The 18,962-nt window shown below is 37.7% G+C and overlaps 1 protein-coding gene across 1 annotated transcript; it reads left to right on the top strand.

Annotated features, from left to right (window-relative positions):
• Positions 1 to 202: 202 nt before the first annotated feature.
• LOC116135142 (ADP-ribosylation factor-like) lies at positions 203 to 4,427 on the top strand. The gene is made up of 4 exons (XM_031420848.1): positions 203 to 359; positions 723 to 795; positions 979 to 1,074; positions 4,257 to 4,427. The coding sequence occupies exons 1-4, from the start codon at positions 214 to 216 to the stop codon at positions 4,425 to 4,427; spliced, it is 486 nt and encodes a 161-aa protein (XP_031276708.1). The 5' UTR covers positions 203 to 213.
• Positions 4,428 to 18,962: the final 14,535 nt, after the last annotated feature.

The following is an 18,962-nucleotide window of genomic DNA, read 5'->3' as shown; positions in this document are numbered from 1 at the left end:
GGAAGTCTTTGTCTCAGTTGTTGTTATTTCTTTAATCAGAAATAGATTATTTTTAAAAGCTGCCACGTATCTGTGAGAGTTTCTTGTGTGTCATTGACTAGAAACACGAATTATTTGTGTTGTACGGTTTTGATTTATGTTTTTTGGAATATAAGTTCAATTGGTTGATTTGGGATGTCGGTATGGTGATTATTAGGTCTACAGCAAGGAAAAATGGGGTTGACATTCACAAAGCTGCTCAGCCGGCTTTTTGCCAAGAAAGAGATGCGTATTCTTATGGTTGGTCTCGATGCAGCTGGTAAGACCACCATTTTGTACAAGCTCAAGCTCGGAGAGATTGTGACCACAATTCCTACTATTGCCTATTGGTAAGTTTTTTTGGCGTATTATTAATGTTATTGTCAGATTGTGTTTCTAGAATTGCTACAAATGATTTAGGGCCATTAAATTAGGAGCAGATGACTTTGTTTTGAAGTGTGATTTTCTACACTAAAGAAAAATTGTGCATTAAAGATGATGATTTTGAGTTCCTAGCAGCAAAAATTTAGGCAACCTAGTATGCTGAATGAGATCAACAATGCTTAGATACAGATAGTTTTTAGTGCATGAACACTCACTATTCAATTTTTTATTTGTTTCTTTCTATTGGCTGTTTAAAGTTGTTTCTCTTAGCTTTGTGCATAGAGTGTGCAAGGGGAATCATGCTAATATAACTCATCTGCAGGATTTAATGTGGAGACTGTGGAATATAAGAACATTAGCTTCACTGTGTGGAATGTCGGGGGTCAGGATAAGGTATGAAGAACTAAATATTCTTGGCATTGAACGTGTGTCAATTGAATATCCATGCAACTGTCTTATCAATAAGGCTTAAGTTTGCTAATTGGACTATTGACTCTCTAAAGTCCATCATAAAGAGTTTGTTAGTGGTGTTTTTATTCATGTAATGGTTGACAATGATGTTTGCTTTTGCCACAGATTCGTCCCTTGTGGAGGCACTATTTCCAGAATACTCAGGGTCTCATTTTTGTGGTGGATAGCAATGACAGAGACTATATGGATATGAGTTTGAAGGTAACATGTTAACATAATATTTCATATATTTTATTATTTACATTTATTAATATTTGTAGTTGATCATTGTTTTATAGATGATGAGGTGAATGATGATTCAGATGATGATCTTAATGTGCCATTAACTAATCTCGGGACTATAGAATCAAGAGACTCTATCACCCCCATTGTGGGATGAACATTTGCTGTCCTAACAATGTTTTTTGTTGAATATTGGATTATGTATTTGTTTATTTTAGTTGGTATTTATAGTTTATTGGCTTATTTTGTTTTTTTATGTGTAATTGTGTATTAGTGATTTTGTATTTGTTTATTTTAGTTGGTATTTGTAGTTTTGTATTATATGTTATTGTTTGTTTATGTGTTATTTGTTTATTTTGGTTCCTATTTGTTTATATTCTAAATTGAATTGAATTTAGAGTAGTTGATTTAGGGGGTGTAAATGTAAAAAATTAAAACTGTAGGAATTTTAGGGGTGTAACTATCATAATTGAAAACTGTTAGGGGTGAAACTATAAAAACTAAAATCTAGAGAGAGAAAAAACGGGTCCACCCGTACCCGTATAGGGTAGGGTCCGGGCCTAATATTTTGGACCCATATTGGACCCCTGAAGACCGGACCCATACCCGGCCCACCCACACGTTTTGCCAGGTCTACATGTTACTGTTTCAGTTTTGGATATGGTGTATTTTCATGGTGCTCAAGGAAGCAAGAAACAATGAGTCAAAGCACTATAGAGGCTGAGTTTGTAGCAGCAACTTCAGCCGCAAATCAAGCACCTTGGTTTAGGAAGCTGCTCTCTAATTTATACCACTGTTTTAAAAACCGGACCGGACCGGCCGATCTAACCGGTTAGACCGGAGACCGGTCACATGTCCGGTTTGAGTCAACCCCAAAACCGTTATAATACACTGAGCCGCTTTAAACCGTTTGAAAACCGAATAATTTCAGTGAACCGCCGGTCCAACCGGACCTGCGGATAAACCGGTCCAAATCTTAAAATCCCCTAATACGCAACGCAGCCGTTTCTCATCTTCTTCTCTTTCAGTCTTTCTCAGCCCACCCAAATCGCATATGAATTCGCTGGTAAACGTTATTGATCTGGGGTCCATGGAGAAATGCCTGACCACTGATTCCGGCATTCGATAGCGTGCCTCCGACGGTGAGATATAGGTAATCTGTCCAAGACTTTGGTGAGAGCCCATGTTTAAGAGTCTCCTGCAGAATATTAATCCACAACTCACCACCGGAAACATCCACATACGGCAGTTCAAGAGGGTGAACTTCCATAAGTGGTTCTTGGAGTGATTCTATGTTGATAACTACACCTCCTTGAGTTTGTGACTAGCCTTGAAGGGAGTGGCCATGGCCTCTAGCAGCCACTGTGAGATCAGAAGCATAACCCATATGATAGATATGCTTTATTGTTGAGGAAATATCAGAAACTAATTTAGGATATAGAATTGCTGATGGTTGGAAATGGTGAGTATTGCCAAAGTCTTGAGCTGCACGATGCATATTTTGAAAGCTAAGGTAGCCGTCCAGAGGCAATTGTTTTAATGAGAAAGGGATGTTGGAGGAAGAAGAATGAGTTTGAATTGTGGTGGTAGCTAAAGAGAGATTAAAAGAAAGGTTCGTTGTGTTAGGAATAGAGCTCAAGAAGAAGATCATAAAAATCATGAGAGATTCAGTGTTGTATTGTTTGAGAAAGCCAGAAAGTGGTGACCCCATTTTCTCTGGCTCGTGGTGAGAGAGAGAGAGAGAGAGAGAACTTTCTTTGTGTTTTTCTTGGTTGGGAAAAGTAAAAGAAGAGGTATAAAGGAACCTTGGAAATGAAAGGCAGAGAAGAGAATTTAAAGTCAAACTGCCACATGTTCACTGGTTAAATCCGTATATTAGAGTGTGTAATATTATAATCTGTTGGGTTTAAGATTTTCTTTTGGCCCACCTTTTTGGTTTCCAACGTTAAGCAGATAAAGATCAGAAGAAAGTTATTCGGAAGATTTTACGTATCTTTGATACTTTCTCCCACACTATTTTGATTTAAGTCCGGTTTCAGTACTGAGTCTGAACTCTGAACGCTCTACCAAGCTCTATAATTTTTAACTTTTGGGAAGTGTGAAACAATGGTTTGGTGCTCTATTCAAACATAAACTTAAATACAGAGAAATATTTTTATAAAAAAATTGTATCTGTAAAAATATTATAAATCCTTTAATTATCAGCATCTAAGCATTTATATTGAAGTCAGAAGGGCTGAAGCTGAAATCAAATTTCCCAAGAATTGTTGTGTTGTCAGATAGTGTGGAATAAGAAGAATGGATTTTGAATTTGAATTATGTTAGCCAATAGTTGTTATTATCTTATTAAAAAATAAAAAAAAATTATTTTAAAAATATTTTGACATCATCATGATGTGTGATGATGTCACCGGTCCAACCGACGGTCTAACCGGTTGGACCGGTTGAACCGTGACCCGACTATTAGAACGGTTTACCCTTCGGTCCGGTTTTTAAAACAATGATTTATACATGGAACAAAAGGAAAGTACAAAGATTTGGTAGATAATAAAGTTGTTATTTCAATCTCTAGCAATCCAGTTTTTCATGAGAAGACCAAGCATTTTGTTATGCCTAAAAAGTTACGCTTATGTCAGCCTAATAAATATTTTTTTCTACTAGCTGCCAAGCCCATATCTTCTCAAAGATATTCTTACCAATCATATCTCATTTCAAGAGATGAATGGAAGAGAGCCTTCTATGTGTCAAGGCAACTTGCAAAATACTCATTACATTGAGTGTTTAGGTGTATAAATTGTCACTTCTCTTCTCGAAGAGGGGGGCTGGGCATATGAGAGTTAACCAGCTCAATTCTTTCTCTCTGTAAACATTGTATTGCCTTCTGGGCAATATCATAGAAATAGTCAGAGATCAATAAAATAACAATGGATGTAGGAGTCGCTTGTTGAGCATCCGAACCACTATAAAAATCTCTCTTGTCAGCCTATTATTTATGTTTTCTACAACATATATAATCTCAGCTCCATATTCAAATCTCATGGATCCATCACGTGTGATTCGTAAGTCCGCTTAGCGCTTCTCACGTGCGAGTCATTGGCGTCCAAAATCAAGTGTCAACACATTTCAAGATCAAGTTATACTTCCTTCGAGAAATTCAAAAGGAAGAAGATGTGTATTTGGAGTATTGCACAACAAAGAATCAAGTACCAGATGTGTTCACAAAGGCTTTATCAAAAGCAAGACTTGAAGTTTTAAGAGAAGGATTGGATGTTTGTAGCATTAAGGCAAGAAGGAGTGTTGTTGAGATGTCTAATGCTGCTCCAAAAATGTGAAGGAAAAGACCGACCACTGCAGCGATAAAAATGGTTGTTGCAACGATGGGAGTTTGTTGCGGCAATAAAAATGGTAGCTGTAGCGTGCGTCATGGGCTGTGTGATGTGCGAACTGCTTTTAGATTTGTTTCAGACAAGCGGCTCTCTTTCGATTGACTTACAACTGCTAAGCTAAAATAAATCGATATTTAGTTTTGTGGTTTTATCTTAATAAGTTATTTAAGTTACCTTAATCAGTTATCTTTTTTAGTTTTATTCAGTTATGAAAGTTGGTTAGAGTTATCCCTTTACATGTTTATAAAAAGGGAGAATTAGAATTGTATCAAGTGTTCAAGTGTGTGTATTCTGTATCAGTGGTATTTTGAATACAAACTATAATACCCCGTATTTTATGGGATTTTATTAAAGTTTATTTTGTTAATTTTTGGGGGGTAAAATGTAAGTTTTTTAAATTTTTATTGGTGGTGAAAACGAAAGAAATGAGAGCTGATGGGTTTGCACATAACAAAGGGAAGAAAATGGGGCTTTTTTGTAATAAAAGCTGATGTGGCGAAAGAGAATTTCGAGGCAGCTTCATAATTTCAGAAAATTACTTTATATAAAATAAGGCTGTTCACCCAAATGCAGAAGAAGGGAGAAGAACCGTGAAAGAAGAAAGGAGAGGAGGAAGAAAGAAGAAGAAGAAGGAAACGAGGAAAAAAAGGGGAAAGAGGAGGAAGATGTCGGCTGAGAGCTTTTATGATGGGAATGCAAAATATCATATTTTACCCCCTTAATGTTTAGTCTTTTATACGTATTTATTTCCTAATTGTACTCATTATTACTTTATTTTGGTTTAGGAAGCAAATGGAGGTGTTAATTGAAAAACGGAATTAATTAGGGGAATTCGGACAGTTTTGCCACTGCTTCGTATTCTGGGCATAATTCTCTCATCCGAGCTCCGATTGAGATTATTCAAAATGCTGTGGAACGCTAAGAAAGAGATCTACAACTTTCATGTTTTGAGTTTTTAGAGATACTGGCTGAATAAAGGTTGTAATCGAGCTTGAAGTTGATGCACCTGCATTGCCGACGTCCTGGAGCGTTCTGACTTGTTATGCAAGTCAGTCTATTATTGCACGTTTTGAAGACATACTTGCTGCACGAAAATTACAGCTGGAAACACCACCTTCCTATTTTATTAGGACTCTATTTTATTTTATTTCCAATTAATCAGATTAGGATAAATGTTATTTTAGGATAGGAGAATATTTCTTTTAGGAGATTGAGTGGGATTCAAATACTTGAACTGAATTTTTGTTAAAGAGATCATATTAGGGTTTTTGAGGGGGACCACGCCTCTCTTTTCTCTTCTCTGCAATTTTCTCTTTTGAGTTTTGATTATGGCCATGAGCGGCTAAAACTTTTGTAACTTGGTCGTCGGAAACGGAGACCTCGGAATCAACCAACTGTGAGATCTAATCTATTTTATTTTAGTGTTCAATTTTCGTGTTTGAGTATTGAATGTTATTCTGTGCATATCTTCATGATTGATGCATTTAATTACTAGGAGGCCTACTAGTGTATTATTTGTTGCAATCTACTGCTAAGTTTGATATCAAATCCGTAATTGTTTGATCCCTCTAACTTGTGAAGCAATTAGGGTTAATAATTTGCTGCGTCAGGAATTAATAATCTTAAGAAGAACATTCAACTAAATTAAATACAACCGCTTGTGTTTGTGTTGTTTAGCTTCATCGATTTCTCTAATTCTTAAGGCTGCCAGTAGATTAAATCTTGAGCGCTTGTCTAAGGTTGTTTAGTGGTAAGATTAATTAAGATCGCTTGTTTCCTAATTAATTACAATTAAGGAGAGATAGGAAAATAGTTCCAACGATGAATATTCAAAGCAAGAATTGATTTATTTTTGCATCAATGATCAGTTGTAAGATTCCGATGGTGGATGTTGACAGAGACCAAGTTTCGTTGTATTAATTGATTTCGATTCGAATTGTTTTTGCTAGGATTGTTTTCTGTTTTACTCAAAACCCCCTAGCCTTATTCACATCATCGAAAATTCGGCTAGACATTCTTCGTGGGATCGACCCTTGCTTACCCTATTTACAGTTCAGTAGTTAGGTTAGGAAGGTTTTTAATCTTGGTTGCCTACGACAGCACACCAGAGCTTTTACAGGAGAAATAGTTCCATTTCTCACCATGTGTAAGACATGCATGTGGATTTATGTTTAACTCACTTTGTCATTTCTTCAATTTTTGGATTTCTAAGTCTAATTTGTCTATGTTGGCTCAATGGGAAGAGAAAAGGAAGATCCTTAGGAAAATTTAGCAAAATGGGAGGTGAGTGGAATAGTATTGCATAAATTGCATGTTTTTCCAAGACTTTATATTCTATTTGGACGAATTCGGATGTTGATGCATACCTTCTTTTAATAATATGATGTGTTTGGTTTATGAGGATTTTGAGTTATGTATAGACATGCAAGGGTTCTTGGCGTTAAGGTATGTTGGGAGTATTTTCTTTACCTTTTTCCTTGGTTGATATGTGAATTACAAGTTACGGGTTTAATTGGAGTTTGGGTTGTATATTCGGCTTACTTATGGCAGTGCACCATCATAGAAATTTTTGAAAATCGAGTGGCGTGGTTTGTGTTATTAATATGTTTAAATGATTGCTTTTTTATGCATGTGGTGTTGATGAACAAAGATATTATGGGTATTGTGTAATGAGTTTGATTGATGTTATGGATTGGTTAACTTGATTGGTCTATTGGGCTGGTTTATTTGTTTATAATTGGGAGTGTTCCTTTTTGTTTGAACTAAATGGTGTAGGTTGAATTGGAAGGTTGTGCGCTTGGTTAATAAGTGGACTTGATTAGAAGCTTAAAAATGGTTACATCTAGCTAAATGCTGAATGAAATTTGAATGTTTTGTTAAGCCTTGTGAGGTGTTGTCCGCTAAAAAATTTGGGTAATAATGGGCATGAGTTTGATGGCGGGTTATTGTGTAAAAAGTGAGTGGACTACTTTTTATTTTTCAAAAAAAAAAAATAATCAAATTCATGTTTGAATGGGATTACTTTGGTTATGTTTGTTACCTTATTGTTTTATACGATGCATGCAATGATGGCTTGGATTCCATGTGTTTATGAATTTTATGTCGACCGAAATTATACATGTAAGGTTGGCTGGTTTTATTTGCGTTTATGGGTTGCATTTTTTGTTGATTAAAACATGAATTGGAGGCTGGAATTACATGGTTCTGGACTGCATTTTTGGCCAAATTATGCAGGTAAATGTGGTTGGGATTTTATATATATATAAACTTTTTTGCTCCACTTGAAATTAAATTGGAAACTGATAAACCGGCAGTGCATAAAGTCTACACCCTTAAGGGGCGCAAAAGGCATTAGGAATGTTGTTAAGGGAGTTGGGTCCACAAATTACAGGTGTCATGGGTTGGATTCTGTTTTGAGAATACAAATTGTGTGAGTAAGGGTAATTGTGGAAAAGGGAATTAGTATATATTCAGGGAGAGATGTAGTAGCAGGGCAGTTTTGATTTTGGGTTGATAAAACAGTGGAGGCTCCTGGCTCCTCGAAACGCCAGGGTTTTATGTTCAGTTTATTCCATTTTTCATCTGTTCCATTTTCATCCAGTTAATCTATTTAATACAAATATTGCAGGAATTGCATTTTATGTCTTGGGCATTATCTTTGGTTGTGGTTTGACTGCGCTTGGTTTATTTGTGTGAGAATTATTGTTGGTTGGCTGTGGATTGATTTTATCTGCAGGTGGTCGTATCAAATTGGTATCAGAGCCAAGTTAGGGAATGGTAAAATCCAAAATGGAGACTAGGATGGATAGTGTGGAGAAGGAGATGAACACAGTAAAGGAAAACATAGGATCCTTGAAGATTGACATGGGTAGTGTGAAGGAATATTTGACAGAAATGAAAGAGTTAATGCGCATGAGAGAAGAGAGGGAAGGAAGAAGAGAACAAGAAAGAGAGAAGTCTTCTTCATCGGCAGAGAACCAGAACATTAGTAGAGATAAGGAATCAGAACGGGAAGACAGTGGGAAAGACGATAAAAAGAACACCCGAAAGCTGGAGTTACCCATCTTTAATGGCGAGGATCCATTTGGATGGTCCTTCAGAGCAGATCGCTACTTCACCATCAATCGTTATCATGAGACATAAATGGTAGAAGCAGCAACAGTTTGCATAGAGGGAAGAGCTTTGAGCTGGTATAAATGGGTCGAATCCAGAGCACCTTTTCAATCATGGGAAACCTTCAAAACAGCCTTGATCGATTGTTTCCGGCCATCATTTAAAGGGTCTGCATATGAGGCTTTAGTGTCCTTGAAACAAGACGGGACAGTCACTGAATATAGGGAACAGTTTGAATCCAATGCTGCACCATTGAAGGACCTGGGTGAAGATTTGCTGAAGGGAATATTTGCGAATAGCTTAAAAGAAGAGATAAAAGCTGAGCTGCGTTTGTCTCAGCCAAATACGTTGTTTGGGCTGATGGATCAAGCCACAGGATTGAGGAGAGGAACTGGGTACTTGATAAACAAAGGCCTAGCCTTTTAAAAATCTAACGGGTCGAAGGGAGCCATATTCACGGGTTAGCCCAAACCCGAAACCCATGCGCACTAACTGGTAGAATTTCAGCGCAAAACCACCAGATCCATTTTCTTCTTCGTTAAACTCCAGCAAAGCACCCGAGCGAAGAGAGAAGGCGACTGAGTCTGTGGGATCCGTGAACCAAAACGACAACTTCCGATGGCTCTCCGATGCTGAAATACAATACAAGCGAGAACGTGGGCTCTGTTACTGCTGCGACGAGAAATTTGGGCCAAACCACCAGTGTAAAAATAGATCTCTACAAGTTTTGTTACTCCTGGATGACGAAGACACAAACCCACTAGAAGTTGAGACAGAAACTGACGAAGAAGCCATCGGTGAAGGTAAATCTCTAGCCCTTTCGATGAACTCCATTGTGGGTATTTCATCGGGAAAAACTTTGAAATTAAAAGGGGAGATTGGGAATGAGAGTATGGTGGTATTGGTGGATAGTGGGGCTTCCCACAATTTTGTTTCCCATGAGGTTGTACAGAAGCTAGGGCTAAAGGTGGATGAGGGAAGGCCTTTTGGAGTAATGGTTAGGGATGGAGGCACCATTTGGGGAATAGGGATTTGTAAGGCAGTGAGGTTGAAACTCTAGGGAATTGAGATACAGCAGGAATTTTTCCCGTTTGAATTAAGAGGTGCAAACGTTGTGTTGGGGATTACATGGTTGAGTAGTTTGGGGGATGTGAGCACCAATTGGCAGAGACTAACTATGGAATTTGACTAGGAAGGGAAGAGGGTGAAACTGCGAGGGGATCCTCTACTGGTAAAGACGGAGATCTCACTGAAAACTATGGTCAGGACTTTACAGGCTGCGGGAAATGGTTATGTAGTGGAGTTTGGATCCATAGGGTTGAAGGAAGGGCCAATACAGGAGGAAACTGACCCTGGAATATTAGAGTTGATAGATAGTTACCCCCAACTGTTTGACCAGAATCCTAAATTACCACCCCATAGGACCCATGACCATGCCATAGAACTTCAACCAGGTTCCAAACCACCCAATATCCGACCCTACAAATACTCGTACTTTCAGAAGAATGAAATCGAGAGGCTGGTTGGGGAAATGTTGTCTGCAGGGATTATCCAGCCTAGCGTTAGCCCATACGCCAGCCCTGTTCTATTAGTCAAAAAGAAGGATGGGAGTTGGCGATTTTGTGTAGATTACCGGGCATTAAACGATATTATAATCCCCGATAAATTCCCAATACCGACCATTGAAGAATTACTTGATGAATTAGCCGGGGCAACAATTTTCACAAAACTAGACCTTAAGTCAGGGTATCATCAAATTAGGGTACGAGAGGTTGATATTCCCAAGACAGCCTTTCGTACACATGAGGGGCATTACGAGTTCCTTGTGATGCCTTTCGGTCTCACTAATGCGCCCTCCACATTTCAAGCCTTAATGAACTCAGTATTTAGGCTTGTCCTCCGTAAATTTATCCTGGTCTTCTTTGATGACATCCTTGTGTATAGCCCCTGCATAACCACACACATCCAGCACTTACAACTAACCTTTCAGATTTTGCAGGAACACAAACTGGTTATTAACAAGAAAAAGTGCTCTTTTGGCCAATCTAAGCTGGAATATTTGGGTCACCTAGTTTCAGAACAAGGAGTTGAGGCAGATCCGAAAAAGATTGAGGCTATGGTATCCTGGCCGTAACCTGTGAATGTGAAGGGATTGAGAGGTTTCCTTGGGCTGACAGGTTATTACCGGAGATTCGTAAAAGGATATGGTTCAATCGCACAGCCCCTTGCTCAGTTACTAAAGAAGGATTCCTTCACTTGGAATGACTTGGCACAATTAGCTTTTGATAGGCTCAAGGAAGCCATGAGTACTGTCCCAGTTTTAGCAGTTCCAGATTTCACACGCCCCTTTGAAATTCAGACAGACGCATCTGGAAAAGGTCTCGGGGCTGTTTTGGTGCAGCAATCTCGATCGATAGCGTTACTTAGCAAGGCATTCTCCCCTACAGCTAAGCTGAAATCGGTTTATGAGCGTGAATTGATGGCCATTGTTTTTGCAGTCAGGAAATGGAGTCACTATCTGTTGGGCAAAAAATTCATAATCAAGACTGATCAACGCAGCCTCCAGTTTTTAACGGATCAAAGATCAAAAAATCCGGAGCAACACAAATGGATTTCCAAGCTGATGGGTTTTACTTTTGAAATTCAGTACTATCTAGGGGCTTCCAACTGAGTAGCAGATGCTCTTTCAAGAAGAGAAGATGGGACAGAATTGGCACACCTTTCAGCCTTATCTGCGGTACAGTTTTTTGAATTTAAGGAGATGGCCACGGAGGCACAAACAGATCCGAAACTCAGGGAAATCATTCAGGACCTTCTCCTTGACTCTTCTAGCCGACCCAACTACCATATCCGCAAGGGCTGCCTATTCTATAGGGACAGGCTGGTTATTCCAAAAGGGTCCAGATTTGTTTCCAAATTACTGACCGAATTCCATCAGAGTCCCAGTGGAGGCCACTCGGGTTTCTTCAGAACATACAAGAGAGTATCTTCGGTAGTTTATTGGGAGGGTATTTGGGGAGATATACAAAGCTACATTAAAGCCTGCACCACCTGTCAACTTAATAAGCAGTCGTCGTTAAAACCTGCCGGACTCCTCCAACCTCTCCCCATTCCAGAACAGGTTTTTGAGGATCTCTCTATAGACTTTATCGGGGGGCTACCACGTTCGAAAGGAGTTGATACCATCTTTGTTGTTGTTGACCGCCTGACCAAGTACAACCATTTTTTTAGTCTCGGTCACCCATACAATGCAAAGGATGTGGTTGCCATATTCGTTAAGGAAGTGGTCCGGCTACACGGTTTCCCTAATTCCATTGTCTCTAACAGAGACAAACTCTTTATGAGTCCGTTTTGGTAGGAGTTGTTCAAGGCTGTCGGCACTGTTCTGAAATTTAGTTCAGCTTACCATCCGCAGACCGATGGGCAAACAGAGGTGGTCAATAGGTGCCTCGAAGCGTATCTCCGTTGTTTATGTAGTTCTCAGCCCCGACAGTGGCCTAATTGGCTTACTTGGGCAGAATACTGGTACAATACTACCTATCACAGTTCCATCCGAATGACTCCCTTCAAAGCCCTCTACGGACGAGATCCCCCCACCCTTTTAAAATTCACAGACTGTCCTTTAGCCGTGGAAGATATCAATGTCCAACTGACTGAGCGAAATGCCATGTTAAGGGAGCTTAAGGACAATTTAGTTGTGGCTCAAGCTCGCCTAAAACACAATGCTGACCTTTATCGGCGAGATGAATGTTTCCAGCCTGCTGACTCAGTTTTCCTGAAGCTTCAGCCCTACAGGTTTAAATCACTTGCCCGGAAAATGAATGAAAAGCTCAGTCCTCGTTTCTATGGTCCTTACCCTGTTTTGGAACGCATAGGACCAGTGGCTTATAAATTGGATCTGCCTCCCACAACCCGTATTCATCATGTCTTCCATATTTCTCAGCTCAAGAGGAGCTTACATCAATCGGTACCCATCCAACCCCTCCCGGACTCACTCTCTGAAGATATGGAATTAATGGTCCAACCAGACACCGTTCTCTCTGTGCGTACTCTGTTAGATGGGTCTAAAGAGGTTCTCATCAAATGGCAACATTTACCTGATTTTGAAGCCACCTGGGAACCATATGAAGTGATTCAAATGTAGTTCCCATAATTCCACCTTGAGGACAAGGTGAATCTTCAAGGGGGGGTATTAATAAACTGGCAGTGCATAAAGTCTACACCCTTAAGGGGCACAAAAGGCATTAGGAAGGTTGTTAAGGGAGTTGGGTCCACAAAGTACAGGTGTCATGGGTTGGATTCTGTTTTGTGAATACAAATTGTGTGAGTAAGGGTAATTGTGGAAAAGGGAATTAGTATATATTCAGGGAGAGATGTAGTAGCAGGGCAGTTTTGATTTTGGGTTGATAAAACAGTGGAGGCTCCTAGCTCCTCAAATCGCCAGGGTTTTATGTTCAGTTTATTCCATTTTTCATCTGTTCAATTTTCATCCAGTTAATCTGTTTAATACAAATATTGTAGGAATTGCATTTTATGTCTTGGGCATTATCTTTGGTTGTGGTTTGACTGTGCTTGGTTTATTTGTGTGAGAATTATTGTTGGTTGGCTATGGATTGATTTTATCTGCAGGTGGTCGTATCAGAAACTTACATATCTGATTATTTGGATGGTGTGTTGAGTTATGCATGTGAGGTTTTATTAATATATAGGATGTTGGAATTGGGTGTTGTGGAGCTACGTGTTTGCAAGCTTTCGGCTGCATTGTTTTGAAAGAATTGTAGCTGGGCTATAGTGGTAGGAATGGATGAATTTACTATTTGGGCCTTGAAATTTTATTGGGTTTTACTAAGGGATTGAGTGGAGATGTTGCATGTTATGTAGGCATAGGTTTAAAGCCCATATGTAATTAGTGTGGTTGGTATGATGAAATTGAAGTATAGAAGGCCTTACAAAAAGATATGGATTTCGGCCCTAATACAAGAAGTTTTGAGTAATGGTATATGGGGTTGGCTTTTATTTTGTGAAAAGATATATTAAATTAGGTTGGGATTTAATTGTTGTAGTTGGCCGGCTTATTATTATTCGTAAGGCCCAGTATTGTTTGGGCTGTTGGCTTTCATTAATTGGTGGGCTGGCTTATTAAGGAGTTGAAGTTGTTTTACGCTTTGGGCCTATTGTAATTGGACTCTAGATATTGCCCAAGTCATGTGTTTTGAGTATTGGATTTTGTAATTAATTGGTGGGCTTGATTTGTTTTGGTGGGCTAAGGCCCAGATTACATTGTTTCAACTTGGGCTTGATTTGAACTGCTGGGTTGGCCTATTAACAATAAGGCCAGTTTAAATATGTCAAGTAATTGGGTTTTATATTATTTGGAATTATTTATATTTGGTGGGCTGGCCTGTTAATATTGATGAGGCCCAGTTACCTTTTTTTGGGTGCTGGGTTTGATTGATATTGGTGGGGAGAATACTAGGCAAAGGCATGGATTGCAGGGGGGCAATTGTCATTTCTACAAATATTAAGGCACAGGTAGGGGTTTAACTATAAGGATTTAGATTATACAAGGGTTTTATTGCATTTAAAAGTATAGGGGTTTACAAAGAGTCCAAAGTTTTAGGGGGTTGAGTAATAGTTAAAAAATTTGGGACTATATTGATATTGAAATGAATAAAAAATATAGGGGTAAATGGTGATTTTACATGTTTATTGATTATGATGTTCCAAGCATCGCACATATGGTTTTGCATGCCGTTTCAAATGAGAACAAGCATTTTGTGATATTATAACTTATATGTATCCGCATACGAACATGCATAATTCATGATGTGTTGGAAATTCGGATGCAATGTGTGATGATGTGTTTTATCCATTGGATTGGAGACCACCTTTTATAGTACCGTCCCCCTCCAGACATCGGTTGGCATTTTATATTATCCTCATGCATGCATTGAAACAGACTGTTCTATCGAAAAATTGTGATATCTTACTAGAACAAGACGGATGCCTGACGAGCTCCAAGTAGGATTACACTAGGCGGGTATTGGCCAGTGTGGGATTTTGACGCCCCAAGGGTAGACCGTGGACAAGATTATATTTGATACTATATCATGACGCCCCAAGGGTAGACTGTGGGTCGAGTGTGGTTATCTAATGATGATTATACCATCCCAAGGGTAGATTGTGGATAATACCATCCCAAGAGTAGACTGTGGGTGTTGTAGCTACTTGTCTGTATTTGGGAACCACACGTGAGAGGTATGACTTACGTGGGTATTGGTATTGGTATGTGGTTCCATAGCATCTGAAAATATCATATGGTGATTTTTTCTTATCTTGTAAGTGGTTAGGGTCTTGTATGACATGCGATCGGATTTTTACATGCATGTTTTCAAAATGAAAATTTATTTTCATATAAAATGCATTATCCACTCACTGGGCTCCCTAACTCACTGTTTTATGTTTTTCTCTCCCCCACCCCCCAGGATTGTAGACCGGGTCCACGTGGAGCGCAATTTATACTCTAGGTTGGCCATTGACACATGATCATCAGCATATTTTGTAACATTGTAATGCACTATGATACTATGTTTTATGTATTTGGATTCTGTAACTCCTGTTTTCAGAACATTTATTTTATGTTCTTTCGCTATCAGAACTTTCATTTGAAACATTTAGTTGTAATACTTTTCATTTACGTTTATAAATAGATTTGTTTTTACGAAATGTTTTCAAAATATTCACCCTCCTCTCGGAATCTTGAGTCTCCTGGAGCGCTAGGATCCGGCGGGATAGGGATACCCAAAAGGGTGTGTGACACAAATGTATTTGTTTTTCGGCAAATTCTAATTTTGTTGTGTAGCATGTGTGTGAGTTTGTTTAAAAACCAACAAAGAGAGTGAGTTGAGGAGGTGATTGAGGTAAGGAGTTTGAATGTTTGATTACAAGAGTGATGTTTCAGAAAACGGTAGGGATTGGGAATTATGTTAAGGGTTTTGGTTAAAGTTGGAAGAGATGAATACGAATGGTAATGGTGGAAATAAGATGAAAAGAAGAGGATAACTGCAAGTGTTTGTTAGGAAGAACCACCATCTTTTGAGATAAAAAAGAAGCATTGTTGCATCATATTATGGGACGAGACAGGAGATTCTTCATTAACTATAAAATATTCCATATACAAGTAACTTTCATGATATTAATTTTCAAAAGAGAAAAATAAAAAATCCACCCTAAAGTATGGGAAAGTCAATAATTTTGAGGATTTTAATCAAGTTCCCTTTGGTCGAAATGCATCAAATTGGCTCCAAATGAGTTATGGCTTTAATAAATCTGTTAAGGGTTAAATTTGACACCCCTACAAACTCCAAAAATTGCAGTCTACACCCCATGTGCATGTCAGGTATCTATTTTGGCTGATAATTCAAACAATGATTGTGTCTGACCTTTAAAATGTTAAAATTACCCTTGAAAATATTCATTTGCAATTTTTTTTTTTTGGGCATTGACTATCTTTGACCTTTTAAATGTCTTCAATGCCCCTAAAGCTTTTCTAAACACTTTAAAACTTTATACAAAATTATTTAAGATTATTTAAAAAAANAACTTTATAACAAAATAAATAATAAACTTAAAAATGGATTTCAAAATTTTAGGAATATATCTATTGCACTTACATCAGACATATGGGTTTGTAGATCAAAAACCGATTTTTTAACTGTCACAGTATATTTCTTAGATCATAATTAGGGTTTACAACAAAAATTGATAGGTTTTAAACCATTATATGAAAAATATAGTGCTGAAACTATTTATTTTACAATTCTTGAAGTTTTGCAAGAATATTTATTACCTGATAGAGTTGTAGATAATACAGCTACTAACACCGTGACAATCTCTTTATTTAAAAAGAGATTGGATCTGCGTGGTGAAGGCAAATTTTTTCACCAGAGATGTGATTGCCACATCATCAATTTGATAGTTAAAGTAGGTTTAGATACTATAACTTCGAAGATGGAGAGCGTGCGCGCGACTATCAGATTTATCGTCGGCGGTGGTAATAAAAGATGGCAGGAGTACGTCAAATATTGTAAGTAAGAGGACTCACCGGTTCAACCTTTGAGGTTATGTACAGACATGCCTATCCGTTAGAACTCCACCTACTTAATGTTGGAAAAAGCTTTGCCAACCACGAAACAAATTACAAAATTCGTCAACCGGAAGCACTATCCAAAGGAAGTTGTCAGCTATGATGATTGGGTGGCTTGTGAACTTTTTTATCAATTTCTTCAAATTTTTTATGATGCTACTAATACGTTAAGTGGTATTTATTATCCGATTACTAATTTAGTGTTAGATATTTTACTTCAAATTGCTAAAACTTTTGCTCAATATAGATATAATAATTGTTTAAGAGAAATTGTTTTAAAGATGGAAGAAAAATATGAGAGATATTGGTTAGATATTCTATTCTTATATGGATTAGGCCTTGTTTTAGATCTTACGTTTAAATTACACGTAGTTAACTGTATAATTACTGAGATATGCCAGCATTTAGGACATGATTATACGTCTTATTTGACTAACTTTAAACAAAAATTGGATAGTCTTTTTTCTTTATATGAGAACAGATACAATGGAAGTGGAAGTAGAACGTTTAGGAGAGAGGATCCGGACCTTAAAGCAGCCCTCCGTCAAGGATCAAGCAAGTGGACGTATGTGGAACGTGGAGGAAGTAACAGCTCCAACTCATACATACATGGACTAAATGAGCTGAATCGCTACCTACAAGTGGACCTGTCATTTATGACGATGAAGGAGCAACATGATATGGATATTCTTCAGTGGTGGAACCAACATGAAAGTCGATTCCCCATTATAGCCCAAATAGCACGTGACATTTTATCTGTGCTAGTTTCTACAATTGCATCCGAGTCAACATTTTCAACGAGTGGTTGGATTGTTGAAGACAGAAGATGTTCTTTAACCGATGAGATGATTGAAGTGATAACGTGTTTACGGGATTGAACACATACAGAAAAAAGACTACAACAGCACCCTGAAGATCCCAAATTACTCGAACTCTTAAGGAATATAGATTTGGATGATGTAAATATTGTTGACGATGAAAATGAATAATTTAATAAAAAAATTATTTAATTGTTTATTTGTGAAGTGTGAATGTGTGAAATGTGAATTTATGTTAAAAATTAAAATTAACTATTAATTTATTATTTTTTAAAACTAATTAAATTTTTAGAAATTTACTAATCTATCCCTGAAAAATACTAAAAACCCCCTATAAAATTTCATTTTTCCCCTAAAATATAAAAAAAAAGAACAGGGGGAAAAATAAATTATTCAAGCCCATAGGACCGGTCCTGGGCCCATAGGACCAATCCTAGGGACCGGTCCGGGTCCTCATATTTCTCATGGGCCTGAGATTGGTCACAGGCCCAAGCCTGGGCCTGCTTGAGACTGGTCCTTGACCAGCTCTATTTACACTTGTCAAGATCTAACTAATATATGGGGCTTACCATAATGTGTTGGAAAATTCAATTTGACCATAGAAAAATTAATTAGGGGCCAAAGTTTTACCTTAGTAATTCAACGTAATGAAATAAATATATATTTGACCCAAACTAGGATGTGACTTAAATTTTGCTGTAGAAAGGATGTTAATTTGGTCAAATAATGTTAGAAAATATTAATTTAGAATTCTATAAGTCATTGAAATTACTCTTCACCATCCGTAATAAAAAAATCAAATGTAATATTAGAAATGATTTTCTCATTAATTATTAATTAAAAAATGTTAATCCTTAATTTATTTATAATTCACTTAAGCAATCTACAAATAATTTTTCATGAAATTACAAAGATAAGTTGAGTGTAAATATAAATTTTAAATATATAGCCGGCTAAAAAAATAAAATAAAAAATAAAAATTTTGTAGGTGGGCCTGCTTGCTAGGCCCAAAGCACGACAGGGTGTATAGTGAGCCATGCCATGGGCCTTCAAATTTGGTGGGCTGGCACGACACGACAAAGCACAAATTTTTGCGGGCCTTGGCACGATAAAGCCTACGGCACAACAAGTCTTCAATTTTTAAGGGCATAACATGATACAACACGGCCTACCGCCAGCTCTAATATATATAGTATACTGATATCAATCTTTTTAGTGTCAACAAGGGAACAAAGATGAATAATATTTCCAAACTTTTGAAGATAATTTAAGAAGAAAGAAAATGGGTTATTGTACTCAGTACTATAATAAAAAAGGAGCCGTGACGATTTTGAGTAAGAGAAAGAAATGTGGAATTCTCTTTTATGTTCTCTCATTTTAGTCGTTTTTTACCATTTAACTTGA

The sequence above is a fragment of the Pistacia vera genome, unplaced genomic scaffold, assembly GCF_008641045.1.
Source record: "Pistacia vera cultivar Batoury unplaced genomic scaffold, PisVer_v2 Contig294, whole genome shotgun sequence".
In the NCBI taxonomy this organism is placed as follows: domain Eukaryota; kingdom Viridiplantae; phylum Streptophyta; class Magnoliopsida; order Sapindales; family Anacardiaceae; genus Pistacia; species Pistacia vera.
This window is presented reverse-complemented; position numbering and strand designations above follow the sequence as displayed.

Bases quoted from the DNA above. Each gene is read 5' to 3' on its own strand.
- LOC116135142 (XM_031420848.1), top strand. From the start codon at position 214: ATGGGGTTGACATTCACAAAGCTGCTCAGCCGGCTTTTTGCCAAGAAA. The intron at 360-722 runs TGCCTATTGGTA...TAACTCATCTGC, and splicing joins GTGACCACAATTCCTACTAT to AGGATTTAATGTGGAGACTG. The intron at 796-978 runs GTATGAAGAACT...CTTTTGCCACAG, and splicing joins ATGTCGGGGGTCAGGATAAG to ATTCGTCCCTTGTGGAGGCA.